This window comes from Salvelinus alpinus, chromosome 5 (assembly GCF_045679555.1).
Source record: "Salvelinus alpinus chromosome 5, SLU_Salpinus.1, whole genome shotgun sequence".
NCBI lineage: Eukaryota > Metazoa > Chordata > Actinopteri > Salmoniformes > Salmonidae > Salvelinus > Salvelinus alpinus.
This window is the reverse complement of record NC_092090.1, coordinates 55056281-55079626: the sequence shown is the minus strand read 5'-3', so window position 1 is coordinate 55079626 and position 23346 is coordinate 55056281. Positions and strand designations below refer to the sequence as shown.

The window sequence follows — 23346 nt, the reverse complement described above, 5'->3', positions numbered from 1 at the left end:
GGAAATCACACACAGAACAAGCGTATGGCTGGTGGCATTGTCATGCTGGAGGGTCATGTCAAGATGAGCCTGCTGGAAGGGTACCACATGAGGGAGGAGGATGTCTTCCCTGTAACGCACAGCGTTGAGATTTCCTGCAATGACAACAAGCTCAGTCCGATGATGCTGTGACACACCGCCCCAGACCATGACGGATCCTCCACCTCCAAATCGATGCCACTCCAGAGTACAGGCCTCGGTGGAACGCTCATTCCTTCGACGATAAACGCGAATCCGACCATCACCCCTGGTGAGACAAAACCGCAACTCACCAGTGAAGAGCACTTTTTGCCAGTCCTGTCTGGTCCACAGACGACGGGTTCGTGCCCATAGGCGACGTTGTTGCCGGTGATGTCTGGTGAGGACCTGCCTTACAACAGGCCTACAAGCCCTCAGTCCAGCCTCTCTATTGCGGACAGTCTGAGCACTGATGGAGGGATTGTGCGTTCCTGGTGTAACTCGAGCAGTTGTTGTTGCCATCCTGTATCTGTCCCGCAGGTGTGATGTTCGAATGCACCGATCCTGTGCAAGTGTTGTTACATGAGGTTTGCCACTGCGAGGATGATCAGCTGTCCGTCCTGTCTCCCTGTAGCGCTGTCTTAGGCGTCTCACAGTACGGATTTTGCCCTTGCCACATCTGCAGTCCTCATGCCTCCTTGCAGCATGCCTAAGGCACGTTCACACAGATGAGCAGGGACCCTGGGCATCTTTCTTTTGGTGTTTTTCAGAGTCAGTAGAAAGGCCTCTTTAGTGTACTAGGTTTTCATAACTGTGACCTTAATTGCCTACCGTCTGTAAGCTGTCAGTGTCTTTACGACCGTTCCACAGGTGCATGTTCATTCATTATTTATGGTTCATTGAACAAGCATGGGAAACAGTGTTTAAACCCTTTACAATGAAGATCTGTGAAGTTACTTGGATTTTTACGAATTATCTTTGAAAGACAGGGTCCTGAAAAAGGGACGTAACTTTTTTTGCTGAGTTTACTGTAAGACACATCAAATCCAGCCATCTCCTTTCTTCTTGGTGAAAAGGCAGCACACATTTGTATTACTTTATCATAAACCGTCAGTCTGTATCTGAGAAGAAACTATATCAAGTTCTGTGTATCCTACATCACCATTAAAGACACCCATATCATTCCATCCGAAATGGCACCATATTCCCTTTATAGTGCACTACTTTTGACCAATGCCCTATGTGACTTGGTCAAAAGTAGTGCACTACATAGGGAATAGGATGGCATTTGGGACACAGTCATAGCATTCCATTTCTAATACATTGTTCAGTGATATGGATCTGGCTTTTACCAGGTAATGTTTAATCCGTCCTAATAATACTGCATGGTTGTGCATCTCTCTATGGGGTGTCACTGGAGCAAACTAGAAACCTGACAGAGAAAATTTACATTTGTGCTGAAAAATGACTCTGGTGCAAAGGCAGACCAATAATGTAGGAAATATAACTATTTAACAAATTCCAAGACTAAATAATAAAAAGGCGTATTTGTAGGAAATGTCAATGTTAATTGTTGTGCATAGCTTATGTGATCATTATTCTAACATTAAGTTACTTGGTATTACAATGGTGATTCAGTAGTTGTGTTATAATTCAATAGAAACAGAGTTTAGCTTTTTTTTTTTATGCACAAGAAGAATAGGGAATGTTCCTTATTCCACTGGTGTAAAAACAAGAACCACTCAACTTCATTGCTGTGCAATTACAAAGCTACGGCTAAACTATTATGTAATAATCTAACTATGTCATTACAGTGTAATTACACAGGTAGAAGAGCAACAATGTGAAGTGTCAGCGTAAATAACACAACAGAAGAGAAAGGACGTTGTACCTTGATAACCATGTACTGGCTCTCATGCAGGATCATCTCCTCTGAGAGAAGAAGTGTTCGCTCGCTACACAGTTCCAGGGGCTACAAGAGAGAACACACCAGTAAACACCACTGTGCTAATAATGCATGATTTTATATAATATATACTGAATATGCCATTTAGTACACTCTTTTATCCGAAGCGACTTACAGTAATGCGTGCATACATTTTTTGTATGGTTTGCCCCAGCAGGAATCAACCCACTATCCTTGGTGTTGCAAGCACCATGCTCTACCAAGTTAGACACACAGGATATGATTTTGTCTATCTCTCTGAAATCAAACCTCTTAGGTCGAGTTTAAATTGGATGCTAAATAACATTACACCATCACAATCATGAATCTCACTAATGCTGGGTCATGTTCACTAGGCCCGAAAAGGAAGAAAACAATCAAATGGGGAGGTACTGTTGGAACTTGTCAAATAAGAAACAATCGTTTTCGCTTTGCGTTCGACAACAATTTGATATGTTTTGCTACAACGTCACCTCAAACACTACCCTGCTGTCAGTTTGATAGTCTTCTACTTGCTTCTCATCCAGACACACCAATCATGCATCTGATCAGTTCAGCCAAGGGACAAATATGACTGACAGCAACAACACCAACAGACCCACCAGTCAGCTCTAGAAAAACATGATCATGTAATAACACAAATTAATAAAACAAAAGAGCCAACCTGAACAAAGACGGGGAAGATGAGGGTTTTAGGCGCCAGCGTGACGTAGGTTCCGTAATTGGAGTAGGGCAGATGAGACTGGACAATGGTGCAGTTCTGGTAATTGCCATAGCTGGGTTGGTAGCCAGATGGGGGCAGCATGGTAGCCGTCTTACTGATGATGGAGCGTTGAGAAGATAAGCCTGTGGCCTGTAGCCCGCTAGCAGTGTCCTGTAGAAAGCCATTGCCCTTCTGAAGTCCACCGCTTGGGTGAGTTTGATAAATCTTACCTGTTTTGGTAAAACATGAATGCAACAATATCCTCTCAGAAAAATATACATAGAGTTAACATACTGTACAGTACACTCCCCTACGTATTTATTTAGACAGTGAAGATAAAACATTTAATTTGGCTCTAAACTCCAGTATTCTGGATTTGAGATAAAATGTTCATATGAAAAGACAATATAGAATGTCACCTTTTATTTGAGGGTATTTTCATACTTATCTGTTTTACCATTTAGAAATGAAAGCACTTGTCTGTATGTACAGTTGAAGTCGGAAGTTATGTAAACTTCAACTGTACACCTTAGCCAAATACATTTAAACTCAGTTTTTCACAATTCTTGACATTTAATCCTAGTAAAGATTTCCTGTCTTAGGTCAGTTAGGATCACCACTTTATTTTAAGAATGTGAAATGTCAGAATAATAGTAGAGATAATTATTTATTTCTGCTTTTATTTCTTTCATCACATTCCCAGTGGGTCAGAAGTTTACATACACTCAGTTAGTATTTGGTAGCATTGCCTTTAAATTGTTTAACTTGGGTCAAACTTTTCGGGTAGCCTTCCACAAGCTTCCCACAATAAGTTGGGTGCATTTTGGCCCATTCCTCCTGACAGAGCTGGTGTAACCGAGTCAGGTTTGTAGGTGACCTTGCTCGCACACGCTTTTTCAGTTCTGCCGACACATGTTCTATAGGATTGAGGTCAGGATTGAGGTCCAATACCTTGACTTTGTTGTCCTTAAGCCATTTTGCCACAACTTTGGAAGTATGCTTGGGGTCATTGTCCATTTGGAAGACCCATTTGCGACCAAGCTTTAACTTCCTGACTGATGTCTTGAGATGTTGCTTCAATATATCCACATAATTTCCCTTCCATATGATGCCATCTATTTTGTGAAGTACACCAGTCCCTCCTGCAGCAAAGCACCCCCACAACATGATGCTGCCACCCCCGTGCTTCACGGTTGGGATGGTGTTCTTCGGCTTGCAAGTCTCCCACTTTTCCTCCAAACATAACAATGGTCATTATGGCCAAACAGTTCTATTTTTGTTTCATCAGAACAGAGGACATTTCTCCAAAAAGTACAATCTTTGTCCCCATGTGCAGCTGCAAACCGTAGTCTGGCTTTTTTATGGCGGTTTTGGAGCAGTGGCTTCCTCCTTGCTGAGCAGTCTTTCAGGTTATGTCGCTATAGGACTCGTTTTACTGTGGATATAGATACTTTTGTACCTGTTTCCTCCAGCATCTTCACAAGGTCCTTTGCTTTTGTTCTGGGATTGATTTGCACTTTTTGCCCCAAAGTACATTAATCTCTAGGACACGTCTCCTTACCGAGCGGTATGACGGCTACGTGGTCCCATGGTGTTTATACTTGCGTACTATTGTTTGTACAGATGAACACCCTTACCTTCAGGCGTTTGGAAATTGCTCCCAAGGATGAACCAGACTTGTGGTCTACAAAAAAAATTCTGAGGTCTTGGCTGATTTCTTTTTATTTTCCCATGATGTCAAGCAAAGAGGCACTGAGTTTGAAGGTATGCCTTGGAATACATCCACAGGTACAACTCCAATTGACTCAAATTATGTAAATTACCCTTTCAGAAGTTTCTAAAGCCATGACATCATTTTCTGGAATTTTCCAAGCTGTTTAAAGGCACAGTCAACTTAGTGTATGTAAACATCTGACCCACCGGAATTGTGATACAGTGAATTATAAGTGAAATAATCTGCCTGTAAACAATTGTTGGAAAAATTACTTGTGTCATGCACAAAGTATATGTCCTAACCGACTTGCCAAAACTACATATTGTTAACAAGAAATTTGTGGAGTGGTTGAAAAATGAGTTTTAATGACTCCAACCTAAGTGTATGTAAACTTCCGACTTTAACTTTATCTAGTCCCCCCATTTTGAAGGTGTCATAAGCATTTGGACAAATTCACATGAGTATTAAAGTAGTGAAATGTTTAGTATTTGTTCCCATATTCCTATAGCACGCAATGACTTCATCAAGCTTGTGACTCTACAAACTTGCATTTGCAGTTTGTTTTAGTTGTGTTTGAGGTTATGTTGTGCCCAATAGAAAATAATGGTAAATAATATATTGGAGTCACTTTTATTGTAAAAAGTATTGTATTGTATTATAATTGTTTCTGAACACTTAATGTGGATGCTGCCTTGATTACGGATAATCATTAATGAATCGTGAATAATGATGCGTGAGAAAGTTACTGAGGCACAAAGATCATACTCCCAAGACATGCTAACCTCTCACAGGGGAGTATACATTTTTTTGGGGGGTATGATATTTAGATTTGGTTCATTAAGAAATGCTAGCAGCCATGACTGAATTCAAACGTCAGTTGTTTCGGGGTGTGGTTTGATGTGAGTGTCTCTTGTGTTTGTTTGCAGGTGGGAAGAGTTAGCCAAATCATTTTGCCAATTAGCTTCAGCCGGCTGGTGAGCAACTGTGGCAAAGTTGGTTTGACTTTGGATAGCCTATCTCTGGGGATAGTTAAGGACCGTCAATAAATTACACCATGTAAATGGGATAATGTTTTCATGTTTGGCATCTTTTAGTTGTCTCATTAAATGCTTTCAATATTTGTAAATTAATTTCAACAATTTACAGTATAGTTGATTTAAGGTTTTTAAGTCATTGAAATTTGGAGCTATTGACATTTAAAAATATTGTCCCATGTACATTGCGTAATTTGTGACCCTATTCAGGAAACTAGGCATATGTCACAAGTCACGACTTCACAGGAGAGCCATTTGAACGTAAAAAAAAATGTTTTGATCAAAATGCGTTTATTTTGGCAGAAATGCCTTCTCGAACATGTGAACTTTAATGTGCCTTAATAACAAACTTGTATGCCATCAGTAGATACGAATAAAATTGTTAAATTACGAGCCTTGTTGGTTAAGCCCCAGAAAAAGTTAGCAACCGTCCCTCTAGCCATGATTGGCTGAGATAATGAGTGGGCTGGACATGCCGAGAGAGGAGTTCGGGTTGGTCTGCCATATTGAAGGCGTCTGTCTATTTGAGCTCATCAGTCTGTGTTGGTAATCCTGTCGAACGCGGCTTTAAAAAAAAATGTATTGTGTAGTGGAGCTGCATAAGTGTTGCTCTCCATTTTCTGGGGGATCAAGTTTTGAAATCAGTGGAATTAGTGTATGATAGCTAAAGATGGAGAAAACACCTGTCTCTGGATTACATCTTCAAACTAAGGGCAACCATGGTATGGCATTCCTGACAGGGAGAAGCATGTTGATGTACAGGTAAGATAGCTAGCTACATTTTCAGATATTACACATTTATAATTTTGACAGAAAGTGGTTTCATTTCAAACTAAAGTGTACTGTTAGCTAGCTAGCTAACGTTAGCTGGCTGGCTCCCTAGCTTATTATTTGTTTCCCAGAGCCATTTGCTTTTCTAGTTAGAGCCTAATGTTAGCTAGCTAACATTGGACCTGGTGGTTAGCTCCCAGCACTGTGGCATTGTTGCCACTTTGTTCATTGTTGTTTAACTAGCTAACGTTAGCAGGCTTGCTCGTTAGCTAACATTATGTGACGTGTGTGATCTTAAACGTTGTTAACCTACCTAGCTAGCTAGCTATATGTCTTAAGCTAAAGTGTACTGTTAGCTAGCTAGCTAACGTCACCCGTCTGGCTCACTAGCAGACTTTATTCGTTTCCCAAAGCTGTTTGCTTTTCTAGTTAGAGCATAATGTTAGGCAGTGTTGGCACTTGGATGTTGGAAAATACGATGCACTAACATTTGTTGCATAAACACATACATATTCCATTCTAAATAACACTGAACAATTCGTGGTGGAGGTCGAAGCCTCGGACGTCGGAGTGGGGGCTGTCATGTCCCAACGCTCTGCCCAAGACCAGAAGCTGCATCCCTGCGCCTTCCTTTCCCATCGCCGAGAGGAACTACGATGTGGGAAAAGGAGAATTACTCAGTGTCAAGATGGCGTTGGAGGAGTGGAGGCACTGGTTAGAAGTGGCAGAACAGCCATTTTTGGTGTGGACGGACCATTAGAACCTGGAATATCTCCGCACCGCCAAGCGCCTCAACTCCAGGCAGGCGAGATGGGCCCTGTTATTCACTCGCTTCCATTTCACTGCTTCCTTCCGCCCGGTGTCCAAGAATGTGAAGCCTGGCGTGCTCTCACGTCTTTACAGCCCCGCTACTACACCCTCGGACCCCGAGACCATCCTCCCTTCTAGCGGCTGCTATTGTCTGGGGAATCGAGAGTCTGGTCTGCAAGGCACAGTGTTCCCAGCCGTACCCCGGTGGCGGGGGACCGGTTTCCCAAAGCCTCCCATTTTATTCCTTTTCCTAAGTTGCCCTCGGCTAAGGAGACGGCCCAGCTCATTGTGCTGCAGGGCTTCCTGATCCATCGACTGCCGGTCGACATGGTCTACGATCGCGGTCCCCAGTTCTCTTCCCGGTTCTGGAAGGCGTTCTGCACCCTTATTGGGTCGTCGGCCAGCCTGTCCTCTGGTTTTCATCCCCAGTCCAACGGCCAGTCGGAGCGAGCCAATCAGGACCTGGAGACGACCTGGAGACGCTGCCTCGTCTCCACTAATCCCACCACCTGGAGCCAGAAACTCGTGTGGGTGGAATATGCTCGCAACAGACTTCCTTGTTCTGCTACGGCCCTCTCGCCTTTTGAGTGTTCACTAGGTTATCATCCCCCGCTCTTCCCGGAGCAAGAGGCAGATGTCAGCACACCTTCTGCCCAGGTGTTTGTCCTTCATTGTCGCTATACCTGGAAGAAAGCCCAGGCCGCTCTTCTCAGACCACCTCCAGGTACCGACGACAGGTGGACCGCCATCGGACCCCTGCTCCCCGCTAGCGTCATGGGCAGAGGGGATGGCTGTCCACTTGGGATCTGCACCTCTGGGTAGAGTCCAGAAAACTGTCCCTCCATTTTATTGTCTCTTTCCCCATCTCCAAGATCCTTAGCCCCTCTGCTATTTGTCTTCTGTTGCCCCGTTCCCTCCATATATATTCCACTATCCACTGTCTCACAACCCTTTGTCTCCTGTGTTCCCTGTCTGTTGCCAGTTCGTCTTGTCTGGAGTATAGAGCCAAATTAAAAGTAGCAGCTTCACTACCCAAACAAATACGTATTATAAGCCTCATACATGCTTTTAACAAGCGTTAAAAAGCATTATACCTGCAAGCTTACGTTTTTAAAGTGTTACCAAATCTGGTAAGTTAATCTTATCAAAGTTGCTTACCAAGTGTACCATTCCGGTCTTGATAAATGGGATGCAAGATCTGAGAAGTAGAAAAGCATTAAAACCGTCTAGTGAGGTCAGAAGATGACAAGGGGGTTAAAGGTCTACAGTTTACAGTATGGACGGTGGTGCATGCGGTGACATGTATAATTTTGGTATTTTATTAGGATCCCATTAGCTGTTGCAAAAGCAGCAGCTACTTTTCCTGGGGTCCACACAAACCATGAAACATAATACAGAATGACACAATACAGACCATCAATAGACAAGAACAGCTCAAGGACAGAACTACATACGTTGAGTAAACTTAAGCTGAATATGAATCAAGAGAGGAACAGTGAGCGCTAAACCTAAGCCTGCATTCAAAATGGCACCCTATTCCCTAATTTGTGCACTACTTTTGACCAGGGCCCATAAGGCTCTGGTCAAAAGTAGTGCACTACATAGGGAATAGGGTGCCATTTGGGAATACAGCCTATGAGTCACAAAAAGATTTGCTGAGCTCCATGGATAATATAGTCTATACAATCACCTGGCTTCCCGGGTCCACAGGGGAGAGGATAATGTAGTTGTCACCATTTGATGAGGTCACCCGGGTGCCTTTGAGGGTCCGGGTCCTCATCTTAGTAGTCCCGTAGTCTGGCTCCTCTCCCTTGTCTTCTCGCTTGTCCCTCCACAAGGATCCAAGGCCGCCCTCTGACACCAGCCCTTGCTTACGTCCACTCCGTCTGCCATTGGTGGGGTGGGTCAGCAAAGGCGGGGTCTTGTCTCGTTTCTTCCCCACCGGGGACACCACAGTGTCGTAGGCAGATGCCTTATAAGATGGTCTGTGGATCAGGCCCTCAAAATACGGCTTCATGATAGGTAGGGTCCTCCATACCACTACAGTGATCTCATTGTGGCAGTTTCTGTGAACGGAGAGGACAGTTGATTCAGACAACACATTTGATAGGAGAGAACCTGTTGCAGTGTATGTACTGTAGGGCTGTCCCTGACAACAACAAAAAATCTTGGTCGACCGAGAGTCATCCTGTTCTTTCAACCAATTGATTGGTCTAAATGTTTAAATGCATATTTCCATATTCCATATCCATATGTTTGAATAAATTCAACTACATATGCACTGAGCTTGTCTGATGCTTTAAGCACACTGTTTGATTAAATAACAAAATGACGACTCAAGAAAGAGACCGATGGTCAAACTGTGCTAAAAAGAATTACGAGTGCCCGTGTGACTGGAGTGAAAAGCCAGTTAAAAGGCACCACAGCACAGAAAGTGATTATTGCGCTGTCTGTGCTGAAGCTGCAACATCACTACAGCCATTTAGTTTCTTACTTGTTTCTGACTGAAAACTTATGTTACCAAATCCATTCCCTATCCCTCAAAAACATTCCCTATTCTCTCAACCCTTGCTCTCTTTACGTGAAACATGTAAGCATCACATGCATGTGACCAACAGGGCCTGATCTATAGCCTATCATATTCACATCAATAAATTGGTTATAACAAACTCCGAACACAGTAACACATGAGAGCAAAATGGATGCGGAGGACGTGAAAAATAAACTTGAAACGGGCAAATGTTTACTCGTTGCTCAGGAGGGAAGGGGAAGACATTTGACTTAGTTGTGGAAACTACTGGAGATTCTGAAAAAGGAAAGTATAGGATCAAGAGTTGCGTGAGTATTACGTGTGCCAAACAGTTGCTGTTAGATTATAATATTATAATTATTTCTGACCATTTGGAACAGTATGCACAACACTAAATAAATAAGTGTACCACAGAGTCTGTTCTAATGAAAATAAATAAATATATAAAGCCTTTATTACAGCAGACGAAACCTGTTGCATGCATTCGTGAATTCTGGTTTAGTTATTGTTTAGGCTAATTATTCAAAGCCCCCTTATTTCATTTTAAAAATAAAATCCTTGATTTGATTTCAAAGCATGAATGTCTCATATGCTGTGTGATGGCTTGAATGAATTAATGATTGATTGATTGATATAGTAGCCTATATTTAAATATAGGCCTAAGTTAGTTAAGGTATTAAAACTAAACAGGACACGCTCTTTGGCCTACGGCTTGATGGTGGTTATACAAGGCTATTGTCACGTTCCTGACCTGTTTTCCCTTGTTTTTGTATTTATTTTAGTATGGTCAGGGCGTGAGTTGGGTGGGTTGTCGATGTGTGATTTTTATGTTGGGATTTTGTGTGTTCGGCCTGGTATGATTCTCAATCAGAGGCAGCTGTCAATCGTTGTCCCTGATTGAGAATCATACTTAGGCAGCCGGGGTTTCACGTGTGTTTTGTGGGTGTTTGTCTTCCGTGTCAGTGTTTGTACCACACGGGACTGTTTCGTTTGTTTAGTCTGTACCTGTTCGTGCGTTCTTCGTTATATGTAAGTTCACATGTTCAGGTCTGTTGACGTCGTTTGTTGTTTTGTATAGTTTGTCAGTGTTCTTCGTTTCGTTTTCTTTAAAATAAATCAAACATGTATTCTCCACAAGCTGCGTTTTGGTCCGATCCATGCTCCTCCTCAGACGAGGAGGAGAACGAACGTTACAGCTATTTTACAAAGCCTACTAACGATAACGACATTAATAATTATAATGATGATCATAATAATAATAATTGTAATCAGATCAAGAAAAGGGAGGGTATAGGAACGAGGTGAACAGATGCTGTTCGATTACAATATAATTTTTATGTCTGTTATAAGTAATACCAGTCTGTTCTCATGAAAAACAGCATAGCAAAGAATAAAAACAGCAGAATCTGTGAAATTGCTTTATCAGATATTTTTCCTTTGCTTGAGGCTTGGTGCTCACGGAATCAGTAGTCTATTAAACAAACACTCAAACAGGCAACATAAGCTAGATCAGTCTTATTTCTGTAGATATACAGTACAGTTCATTTGGAAAGTATTCAGACCCTTTCCTATGAGACTCGAAATTGAGCTCAGGTGCAGCCTGTTTCCATTGATCATCCTTGAGATATTTCTACAAATTAAATTGATTGAACATCATTTGGAAAGGCACACACCTGTCTATATAAGGTCCCACAGTTGACAGTGCATGTCAGAGCAAAAACCAAGCCATGAGGTCAAAGGAATTGTCTGTAGAGCTCCGAGAAAGGATTGTGTCGAGGCAGAGATCTAGGGAAGGGTACCAAAACATTTCCACAGCCTTGAAGGTCCCCAAGAACACAGTGGCCTCCATCATTCTTAGAACCACCAAGACTCTTCCTAGAGCTGGGCCCTGCCAAACTGAGCAATCAAGGGAGAAGGTCCTTGGTCAGTGAGGTGACCAAGAACCCGATGGTCACTCTGACAAAGCTCCAGAGTTCCTCTGTGGAGATGAGAGAACCGTCCAGAAGGACAACCATCTCTGCTGCACCCCACCAATCAGGCCTTTATGGTAGAGTTGCCAGACGGAAGCCACTCCTCAGTAAAAGACACGACAGCCCGCTTGGAGTTTGCCAAAAGTCACCTAAAGGACTCTCAGACCATGATAAACAAGATTCTCTGGTCTGATGAAACCAAGATTGAACTCTTTTGCCTGAATGCCAAGCATAAACATCTGGAAGAAAAATTGCACCATCCCTACGGTGAAGCACGGTGGTGGCAGCATCATGCTGTGGGGATGTTTTTCAGAGGCACAGACTGGGAGACTAGTCAGGATCGAGGGAAAGATGAACGGACCAAAGTATCGAGAGATCCTTGATGAAAACCAGCTCCAGAGCGCTCAGAACCTCAGACTGGTTTGAAGGTTCACCTTCCTACAGGACAACGACCCTAAGCACATGACCAAGACAATGCAGGAGTGGCTTCAGGACAAGTCTCTGAATGTTCTTGAGTGGCCCAGCAAGAGCCCTGACTTGAACCCAATCAAACATCTCTGGAGAGACCTGACAGAGCTTGAGAGGATCTGTAGAGAAGAATGTTAGAAACTCCCAAAATACAGGTGTGCCAAGCTTGTAGCGTCATACCCAAGACAACTCGAGGATGTAATCACTGCCAAAGGTGCTTCAACAAAGTACTGAGTAAAGGGTCTGAATACTTTTGTAAATTGAAAATTTAAGTTTGACATTTTTAATACACATTTGTAAACATTTCTAAAAACCTGTTTTTGTTTTTTCATTTTGGTGTATTGTGTGTAGATTGATGTAGAAAACAATTGAATCCATTTCAGAATAAGGCTGTAACGTAAGAACATGTGTAAAAAGTCAAGCGGTCTGAAAACTTTCCAAATGGACTGTATATGGATGATTTATAAAGCCAGGCCCATTTAACAGTTAGGCTATTGATTATAGACCTAATTAAATCAGGGTTTATGCTCTCAATTTTCTTAGACAATTAGGCTAAGGAAGGGCTGCTCCTCGTCTCTGCTGCCTCTGCTGAATTTGGGGTGGCAGGTAGCCTAGTGGTTAGAGTGTTGGGTCAGTAACCGAAAGGTTGCTAGATCGAATCCCCTAACTGACAAGGTAAAAATCTTTCATTTTGCCCCTGAACAAGGCAGTTAACCCACTGTTCCATTGTAAATAAGAATTTGTTCTTAACTGACTTACCTAGTTAAATAAAAAATTGTTCTCAATCCCAAAATGCTGGTTAACTTTTCTATTATGCATATAGCAACAAAGGGAAAGGTGCAAATTCTACGGCGCACGAAATAATATGTTTCAGAACCGCGGACAACGACCGTATCCAATGCGGGAGAAAGTGCATTTGCTATAAAATAATATTAGATTTATCAATGTTGCACCATTGTTTTTAATTAATATAACCATATACAATTTCAGTATCACGTCTTACAGTAATGGATTGTGCTATCCCTGTGGCCTCCGCAATGGATTAGTACCCTGAGACAGGCGTGAATCAGACAGGTGTCTTGTACACCATAAAAATAAAAAATTTATATATATATATATATATATATATATATATACACAGCTCAAAAAAATAAAGGGAACACTTAAACAACACAATGTAACTCCAAGTCAATCACACTTCTGTGAAATCAAACTGTCCACTTAGGAAGCAACACTGATTGACAATAAATGTCACATGCTGTTGTGCAAATGGAATAGACAACAGGTGGAAATTACAGGCAATTAGCAAGACACCCCCAATAAAGGAGTGGTTCTGCAGGTGGTGACCACAGACCACTTCTCAGTTCCTATGCTTCCTGGCTGATGTTTTGGTCACTTTTGAATGCTGGCGGTGCTTTCACTCTAGTGGTAGCATGAGACGGAGTCTACAACCCACACAAGTGGCTCAGGTAGTGCAGCTCATCCAGGATGGCACATCAATGCGACCTGTGGCAAGAAGGTTTGCTGTGTCTATCAGCGTAGTGTCCAGAGCATGGAGGCGCTACCAGGAGACAGGCCAGTACATCAGGAGACGTGGAGGAGGCCGTAGGAGGGCAACAACCCAGCAGCAGGACCGCTACCTCCGCCTTTGTGCAAGGAGGATTAGGAGGAGCACTGCCAGAGCCCTGCAAAATGACCTCCAGCAGGCCACAAATGTGCATGTGTCTGCTCAAACGGTCAGAAACAGACTCCATGAGGGTGGTATGAGGGCCCGACGTCCACAGGTGGGGGTTGTGCTTACAGCCCAACACTGTGCAGGACGTTTGGCATTTGCCAGAGAACACCAAGATTGGCAAATTCGCCACTGGCGCCCTGTGCTCTTCACAGATGAAAGCAGGTTCACACTGAGCACATGTGACAGACGTGACAGAGTCTGGAGACGCCGTGGAGAACGTTCTGCTGCCTGCAACATCCTCCAGCATGACCGGTTTGGCGGTGGGTCAGTCATGGTGTGGGATGGGATTTCTTTGGGGGGGCCGCACAGCCCTCCATGTGCTCGCCAGAGGTAGCCTGACTGCCATTAGGTACCGAGATTAGATCCTCAGACCCCTTGTGAGACCATATGCTGGTGTGGTTGGCCCTGGGTTCCTCCTAATGCAAGACAATGCTAGACCTCATGTGGCTGGAGTGTGTCAGCAGTTCCTGCAAGAGGACGGCATTGATGCTATGGACTGGCCCGCCCGTTCCCCAGACCTGAATCCAATTGAGCACATCTGGGACATCATGTCTCGCTCCATCCACCAACGCCATGTTGCACCACAGACTGTCCAGGAGTTGGCGGATGCTTTAGTCCAGGTCTGGGAGGAGATCCCTCAGGAGACCATCCGCCACCTCATCAGTAGCATGCCCAGGCTTTGTAGGGAGGTCATACAGGCACGTGGAGGCCACACACACTACTGAGCCTCATTTTGACTTGTTTTAAGGACATTACATCAAAGTTGGATCAGCCTGTAGTGTGGTTTTCCACTTTAATTTTGAGTGTGACTCCAAATCCAGACCTCCATGGGTTGATAAATTTGATTTCCATTGATAATTTTTGTGTGATTTTGTTGTCAGCACATTCAACTATGTAAAGAAAAAAGTAGTTAATAAGAATATTTCATTCATTCAGATCTAGGATGTGTTATTTTAGTGTTCCCTTTATTTTTTTGAGCAGTGTATATATATATATAAAATAAATATTGCGACTGCTCGACTAAAGAAATCTCAGTCGACCAACAGCCTATCGACCAAACAATCGACTAGTCGACTAAATCGGGTCAGCCCTAATGTACTGTATGTTCAGGACAGGTGAAACCCAAAGGGAGATCGGACAGTGTAGGACTGTAGGCTACCTGAATGCATGAGCAAGGTCGACACACTTCCATTGCTCCACTGGTAGGCCATTGAGCTGCAGCACAGTGTCCATCTGCTGTAAGCCAGCCTGGTGCGCTGGACTCCCTGAGACACAAACGTACACGCACACACACAGAACCCAACAGAACACAATGACTCATAACGAAACAGAAGGTATAAATGAAAATGCAACCAATATTAACAATAATGCTACACGGTATGGTAGTAACAGAAGCCATACTCATCCAGTAACTCCATGAACAACCACTAATGTTTAATCTCGCCAACCCAACACCAAATCTTGCGTGAGCATTGGCCTGCAGCGAGCTGGCAGGGTAGCAGACAAGTCCACACCCTCTCCTCTGAGACACTCTCGGGCCAAGTCTCGGGGCCAAATGAAGACCTCCCCTTACGAAATTCAAAATTGCCAGGTGTAGGTGCACCCCCTCCTGACCAAGGCTTTTTCATTATCACAAGAGACTAATTTATAGACAACACCATTCAATGAAATGATTGTTCGGGTGGATGAATTTCCAAAAGGTAACTCTCAGACTCCTCATTGAACAGATACTCATATTATTACACCTTACCTCTCGTGGACAGACTTACGTAACATAATTGGTATCGTTACATCTGTCACCAGACTGTGGGATGTGACGAATAACGAGGAACTATTGTTCCTGTGTGCTGATTTTGTGTCACTGGATATTAGGACAAATCAGAATTCACCTGCACCGAGCATGTTTTGAGTTTTGGAAGGGCAGAGGACATTTGGCTCATAGACATGTGGAAAGAGGTGGGTGGATTTACTAAAGTGGTTCTGGCACTTCCGCTAGTTTTGTATCTCATACTTCTCCTCCCTAAACCGAATTGTTGAAATTGTGAAATTTAAGGTTATAGGTGGGGAGATTATATTACCACTTACCTGACAATAATAATAAATAACAATTTGGTGGGTGCCTATATTTGTCCTATTTCACACATTTACACGTGTGTATTAATATGCATGTGTGAATAGGAAATGTGTTCTTCGCATATTCTAACTCTCCCTGAGACACCCTCATAGAGTGGGGTCACAGCTAGGGTCTGCAATATTGGCAAGTCCAAGATAACAGAGGGGTATTCCAGAAAGATTGTTTAACAAATTCAGGATTTCCTAAACATATCCGGCTTGTCTTAACCAGATGAGGGACTCCAGGATTTTTTGGTTACAGAACGGCTGCTTCTCATTTAAGTTATTAGGCTAAGCGAAGCGCAAATTGGTTGATCTGACAACTGGGGTGTGCACGCAACATTCAAAAAGGTCCTCATGTCGATGACAGAAAAGACAATAGATACGGAGTCAAAAGACAGAGCCTGATATTTCATAAGTCCAGAACAACAAACAATTGTAACAACATACAACGAATATGTTCACATATTTACCCCAAAAAGTAATACAGCCCCCACTGCAAAAGCCAGTGGGAGACTGGCAAAAAAAGTAGTAAATGCGCAAGTGAAGTGGCATGGTTCCAATATCTAATAGGCCTAGCTTACACACATGGGTGATTTAGTAATAATGCTTTCACTTTATAGAGCACTTTTATTGCAACGCTGGTGATATTAAGTGTCAAGGCTATGGCCTAATATGTAATTTGTGCCTATGCCACAATTGCAATGGTAGGATCATTCCATAGCCTATGTCAGATGAATAATAATTGATTGAATTCCTAGAGTGCTTTTCATGACAACACGGGTAATAATGTGTTTGTTCTATGTTTAGTTGTAACCCCATGGTAGTCACAGATCATCTGACAAAAGAAGGAAGGAAGATCATTGAATTTAATGACTGTTTCTGAAAATGATTTGGTTTGGTGAAAGTGTAGGCTACAGTATTCAATAGCTACCTGTTTATGCTGTGAAAAGATGTTCTATTCATGTAGTCTCCATTTGGTCTAGAGGGTCTTTGAATGGGGAATGTGTCCCATCTATAGCACCAATGACGTTAGCAGTGGCGATTTTAGCATGCACATTTTGATGGGGCAAACCCCAAAACATTTTTTTGACGCATGCCAGCAAAGCCACTACACAACACATTCATTACACTATAACGGTGACAAACAGTGCACACAAACTGTTAGGGCCTACATAAAGCTGTCAACAGCAGTCCCAATACCTTACCACTGCTACACCTGGCTATCAGCGGAGCCTTGTCTGAGCACCGATACGTTTTATCTATAATTTCTCTTCATTATTTCTCTTTATATGAAAAGGATTAAAAAGCATTTGCAAGGAGATTTGATTCATGATGATGACTGCCAGCTTGCTAGCTAAGATTTTGAAAGTATGATGTTGACATGACCAGTCCAATCAAAGCTACTGTAGATATAACGTGATTTGACGTCATTTTATCTATGGCCAATGACCTTGAGCCTTCTTGGATGGGCACTTCTAATGTAACTCTATGGCAGCACCCAAGCTTGCATGGTGACGAGTTATTCACATGACTGGCCTATCGGTGTGATGTTTTTTCTCACCTGAATGATCTGAATCTAGCATTACAGGGACTCTCCACAACTATATTCAATGTGCTGGACAATATTGAGGCTATGATTAAGAAGTTGGAGCTCTTTGTCTGCATTAACAAGGACAACACACAGGTCTTTCCATCATTCTTCAAATGAACTCAAGATTCATTATCGCTTTCATGCCATGCCTCCAGTTCACTTACCGATATCTGAACAGGAGAACCTCAAATTGCAACAAGCGGTTCTGTGAAAATTGAATTAAATCAGAATCCACCGCCAGATTTCTGGATTGGGTTGCGCTCAGAGTATCCTGCCTTGGCAAATCCTTCTTAAGACACTGATGCCCTTTGCAACCACGTGCCTATGTGAGTGGATTCTCGGGCCTCACTAGCATGACAACTAAATACAGGCACAGACTGTGTGTGGAAAATGATTTATTTAAGACAGACTCTCCAATACAACCCAACATTGCAGAGTTATGTGCATCCTTTCAATCACACCCTTCTCATTAACCTGTGGTGAGTTATTCACAATTTTCGATGAACAAATAAGGTTTAATATGTAAGATGGTTAAAAAAAAGAGCAAAATGATTTATTATATTATTATTTGTGCCCTGGTCCTATAAGAGCTCTTTGTCACTTCCCATGAGCCGGGTTGTGACAAACTCACACTCATTCATGATGGCACTCATGATGGTAAAAAACAACATTTGAGAGTGCACTGACCCTGGTGCTAGAGGGGATACGCAGCTGGAGGTTGCGTAAAAAGTGTGGGAACCACTGATCTAAAGGATGTATTCGAGGTCCAATAATTTGTTCCCTTTGTAAAGCACGGCAAACAAAGCAGACTCCGATGTCAAGTGGATTTTCCAAGAAGGGAGAGGCCATAGTGACGAACCAGAAGTCCCGTATCTATTCACCAGGACAAGTTAAGATTAGGTTAAACTAGTAGATAGCAGGTTTGCTTCAGAGAATACATTGCTATGGTTTCTGATCAGGCTCTCTTTCAAGCTCTCTTTCTGGAGTCGGAAATTCTGAGTTTGCACAGGTTCTGGTTTCTGGAATACCCCTCAGAATGATGCTGAGACTCAGACTTTTCACTTTAATTTGTATGCCAAACAAAAACCAATGATTGCAAAGTTAAACCTTAATTGAAACAATAACAAATCGGACACCATGCCTCTGTTTTCCTAAAAAGCTGATGCAAGTACTGACCAGCCATGATAAATTATAGTTTTAACCATGTTTTGAGGCTGTACAGTGTTTGTTTACACGTACATCATTTACAAACATTGGTGTAAAACAAGCTTATATTTTGGGTTCTGATGGGGTACGACATTTGAACTAAGCTCATGAGAAATTTTAAAGTGATATTCTTCAAGAATGAAATGGGTATTTATATATCATTCCTAGGTAAGTCCACACATGGATGTACAGTCGTGGCCAAAAGTTTTGAGAATGACACAAATATTAATTTTCACAAAGTCTGCTGCCTCAGTTTGTATGATGTCAATTTGCATGTACTCCAGAATGTTATGAAGAGTGATCAGATGAATTGCAATTAATTGCAAAGTCCCTCTTTGCCATGCAAATGAACTGAATCCCCCCAAAAAACATTTATACTAATAATATGCATATCTTAGTTTCTGGGCATGAGTAGCAGGCAGTTTAATTTGGGCACGCTTTTCATCCAAAATTCCGAATGCTGCCCCCTATCCTGGAGAAGTTAATCAATTGGAAAGTATGAATTCAAGTACGAATTTGAATTGTTTGGATTGATTAAGAATGAATTGACTAATGTATTTTCTACATGTGGCGCATTACAGGTTAATCTTGGAATAGTGGATGTTTAAGCCTCATAGCCTACCTCTGCCAGTTAAGTTATTTTACATAGGCCTAGGCTCCGAAGAAATAGACTCCAATTAAGCCCTCTTGTAGTTTGTAAAGTCAAGTTAAAATGAAGAGTATTGTAGAAATTAGTTGTTTTTTCCCCATCTGTTGGTGTGCAACACTTGCATAACAAGTTAGCTAGTTATATATATATATATATTAGGTTCGGTGACTTCCTTCTTGGGACATTGCATTTGGGAGTATTTTCTTTTATTGTTTTTTTTTAATGAAAACTATTTTCATAATAAATTTTGGGGGGCCAAATAATATTGCTGACAGTTGTTTTTTAAATTGGACCTTTATTTAACTAGGCAAGCCAGTTAAGAACAAATACTTATTTACAATGACAGCCAAACCCAGTTGATAGTGGTCCAATTGTACACAACCCTGTGGGACTCCCAATCATGGTTAGATGTGATACAGCCTGGATTCATACCAGTGATGGCTCTTGCACTGAGATGGAGAGCCTTACACCACTGCGCCACTCAGGAGCCATGACCAATATGACCAATATATATTGTCCTGCTAATAGCCCATCCTAGAAACCTTGTTTACAGAATTCACAGCCTGCTACGCTTGTGAAAAACAAAATACCTCCAGCTGTCCATCACTATTGTAAATAAAAACACAGAATATCTAAAAGGGGCTTTTATATAATTATAATGCAGGGTTAATAATAATAATACTTTTTCCCTTCCAATTGTTAAAGGTTCCAATTGATAGTTGTTTTTTTTATCAGTATATTTGAGTTTAACCACAATATTTGTTGTATTATTTGTTCTGTCTTTTCTGGTGGATTAAACTGAAATTGCAACCAACTTTCTTAAAAAATAACTATATTTTGGAGATTATTTAGTTTCCAAATAACCGAAAGTGAGCGATTGTAATCTGAATGAAGGGGAAAAGGCCATTCTTGAACATGGGGTGAGACATTCTTACTAATTTGTAAATAAAGACAGTTTGTTATTTAGAATGATTTATTTCTGTTTTTAGAGGGAGAAAAAAACAAAAGCCCACATGCCTATTTTTTGGACAAGGACATCCCGGCCAGCCACACCCTCCCCTAACCCGAATGACGCTGGGCCAATTGTGCGTTGCCTCATGGGTCTCCTTGTCTCGGGCGGCATGGGTATCAAACCAGCATCTGTAGCAACGCAGTTTGCACTGCGGTGCAGTGTCTTAGACCACTGCGCCACTCGGGAGGCCCCATCCACATAGTTTGACTTTGTTTAAGTATCAAAATACTAAAATACTACTTAAACAGAGACATTCAATGACATCAGCAAGAGATATGCTGGACCCTATATCAGAGGTGTTTTTGGGACCACATCGTGTCGATTGTCCTGCTAATATCCCTTGTGAAAAACAAGTGGTTGAAAACATTAACGATATTTTGGAGATAATTTTGTTTTCAAATAACCGAAAGTTATTGGCTGTACTAGAGAATTTAAAACATTTTTTGTAAGAATATAGTATATGGGAATGATTTTAAGAATTTTAGCTTAATTACTTTGATATTATTGTGTTTCTATTCCAAGAAAAACAAAACCCTCAGGGTTTCCGTTAGGAAAATATGGCCCTGTACAACGTGACATTTATTTAACTAGGCAAGTCAGTTAAGAACAAATTCTTATTTACAATGACGGCCTACACCGGCCAAACCTGGACGATGCTGGTCCAATTGTGCGCCGCCCTATGGGACTCCCAATCATGGCCGCGACCTTTGAGAACCATGAGGCGACGGTAGGCTTTTGGTTTCTCTCCCTCTAAAAACAGAAATAAATCATTCTAAATAACAAACTGGCTTTCTTTACAAATTAGTAACAATGTCTCACCCCATGTTCAAGAATTGTCTTTTTCCTCACTCACTTTAGGTTATTTAAAAATGAAATCTCTAAAATATTGTTATTTTTAAACAAAGTGATTATTATTATTATTAATTAATTTAGAATTATACAAAAGCCCCTTAGATATTCTCACAGATCAGATTTGCCCTAATAAAAAATGCCCCTCCAAACCTCTAAATCTAATTATTGGCTGTAGGCCTACAGTAGGCGACATGAGTTTCACTAGTGTTGATTAATGTGTTGTTAAAAGTAGTGTTGGTCTTATTTATTTAAAAAGCATATTGAAGTTAGAAGCAATAGGATATGAAGCAATAACCTACCCGCTGTGGTCAACTATTTCAGCAACGTTTCACGCTGCTCTGAGACAAGCATGGGGACTGGTCTTAATAAATCAATAACATTTTTATTTTCACTGAATCTCCGTTTGGGTATTGGTTAGACTCCAATTAGGGTGTGGAAATGTTATGCTCTTAGTACTGAAGCCTACTCCCGACCGTCACATTGTACAGCGCCATATTTTCCGTTACATCCTAACGGAAACCCTAAGGGTTTCATTTTTCATGTCATGGAATAGAAACACCATAAAATGTATCATATTAATTAAGCTACATTTCTTAAAATCAATCCCGTATAGTGTTCTTACAAAAAATATTTAAAATTCTCTAGTACAGCCAATATTGAAGGCTATCAAATGCTTCTCTGGTGGTCAAACTAGCACTAACTAGCATTAATGGTAACAACGGCTGACAATGAAATAACGTGCCATAGAATTCTGCGGCAGCCCGCAAGGTGTGCTGCAGTATGACGCAACTTTTAAAGGAAGAACCACTAACACCCGCCCGCTTAACCCGGAAGCCAGCTGCACCAATGATGTCAGAGGAAACACCATTCAACTGACGACCGGGGTCAGCCTGCAGGCACCCGGCCCGCCACAATGAGTCACTAGAGAGCGATGAACCAAGTAAAGTCCCCCTGGCCAAACCCTCCCCTAACCCGGACGACGCTGTGCCAATTGTGCGCCGCCCTATGGGACTCCCGATCATGGCAGGTTGTGATACAGCCTGGGATCGAACCCAGGTCTGTAGTGACGCCTCTAGCACTGCGATGCAGTGCCTTACATGCTGACCACCCCGCTTGCGTCGCAACATAAATTTACACATACATGTTATTCAAACATTGCACCCACACTGCTCGCGAGCATCTGCATTGCCAGGCACTAAAATAGAACTTGGTTGTCTCGCCTCTTCCATCTCCTCATTGGTTTTTAGGAGCATATACAGTGGGGAGAACAAGTATTTGATACACTGCCAATTTTGCAGGTTTTCCTACTTACAAAGCATGTAGAGGTCTGTAATTTTTATCATAGGTACACTTCAACTGTGAGAGACGGAATCTAAAACAAAAATCCAGAAAATCACATTGTATGATTTTTAAGTAATTAATTTGCATTTTATTGCATGACATAAGTATTTGATACATCAGAAAAGCAGAACTTAATATTTGGTACAGAAACCTTTGTTTGCAATTACAGAGATCATACGTTTCCTGTAGTTCTTGACCAGGTTTGCACACACTGCAGCAGGGATTTTGGCCCACTCCTCCATACAGACCTTCTCCAGATCCTTCAGGTTTCGGGGCTGTCGCTGGACAATACGGACTTTCAGCTCCCTCCAAAGATTTTCTTTTGGGTTCAGGTCTGGAGACTGGCTAGGCCACTCCAGGACCTTGAGATGCTTCTTACGGAGCCACTCCTTAGTTGCCCTGGCTGTGTGTTTCGGGTCGTTGTCATGCTGGAAGACCCAGCCACGACCCATCTTCAATGCTCTTACTGAGGGAAGGAGGTTGTTGGCCAAGATCTCGCGATACATGGCCCCATCCATCCTCCCCTCAATACGGTGCAGTCATCCTGTCCCCTTTGCAGAAAAGCATCCCCAAAGAATGATGTTTCCACCTCCATGCTTCACGGTTGGGATGGTGTTCTTGGGGTTGTACTCATCCTTCTTCTTCCTCCAAACACGGCGAGTGGAGTTTAGACCAAAAAGCTCTATTTTTGTCTCATCAGACCACATGACCTTCTCCCATTCCTCCTCTGGATCATCCAGATGGTCATTGGCAAACTTCAGACGGGCCTGGACATGCGCTGGCTTGAGCAGGGGGACCTTGCGTGCTCTGCAGGATTTTAATCCATGACGGCGTAGTGTGTTACTAATGGTTTTCTTTGAAACGGTGGTCCCAGCTCTCTTCAGGTCATTGACCAGGTCCTGC

At 42.3% G+C, this 23346-nt stretch overlaps 1 protein-coding gene across 2 annotated transcripts in view; it reads right to left on the bottom strand.

Moving 5' to 3' along the window:
* The window catches only part of rgs3b (regulator of G protein signaling 3b), a 100058-nt gene that overhangs the window by 46122 nt on the left and 30590 nt on the right, over window positions 1–23346 (bottom strand). For both annotated transcript variants that reach the window (XM_071400102.1, XM_071400104.1), the window contains 5 exons: window positions 14837–14942; window positions 8665–9040; window positions 8133–8172; window positions 2607–2875; window positions 1889–1969 (listed from right to left, as the gene is read on the bottom strand). In XM_071400102.1, coding sequence (XP_071256203.1) covers window positions 1889–1969; window positions 2607–2875; window positions 8133–8172; window positions 8665–9040; window positions 14837–14942 — 872 coding nt within the window. The remainder of the gene's footprint in view (window positions 1–1888; window positions 1970–2606; window positions 2876–8132; window positions 8173–8664; window positions 9041–14836; window positions 14943–23346) is intronic.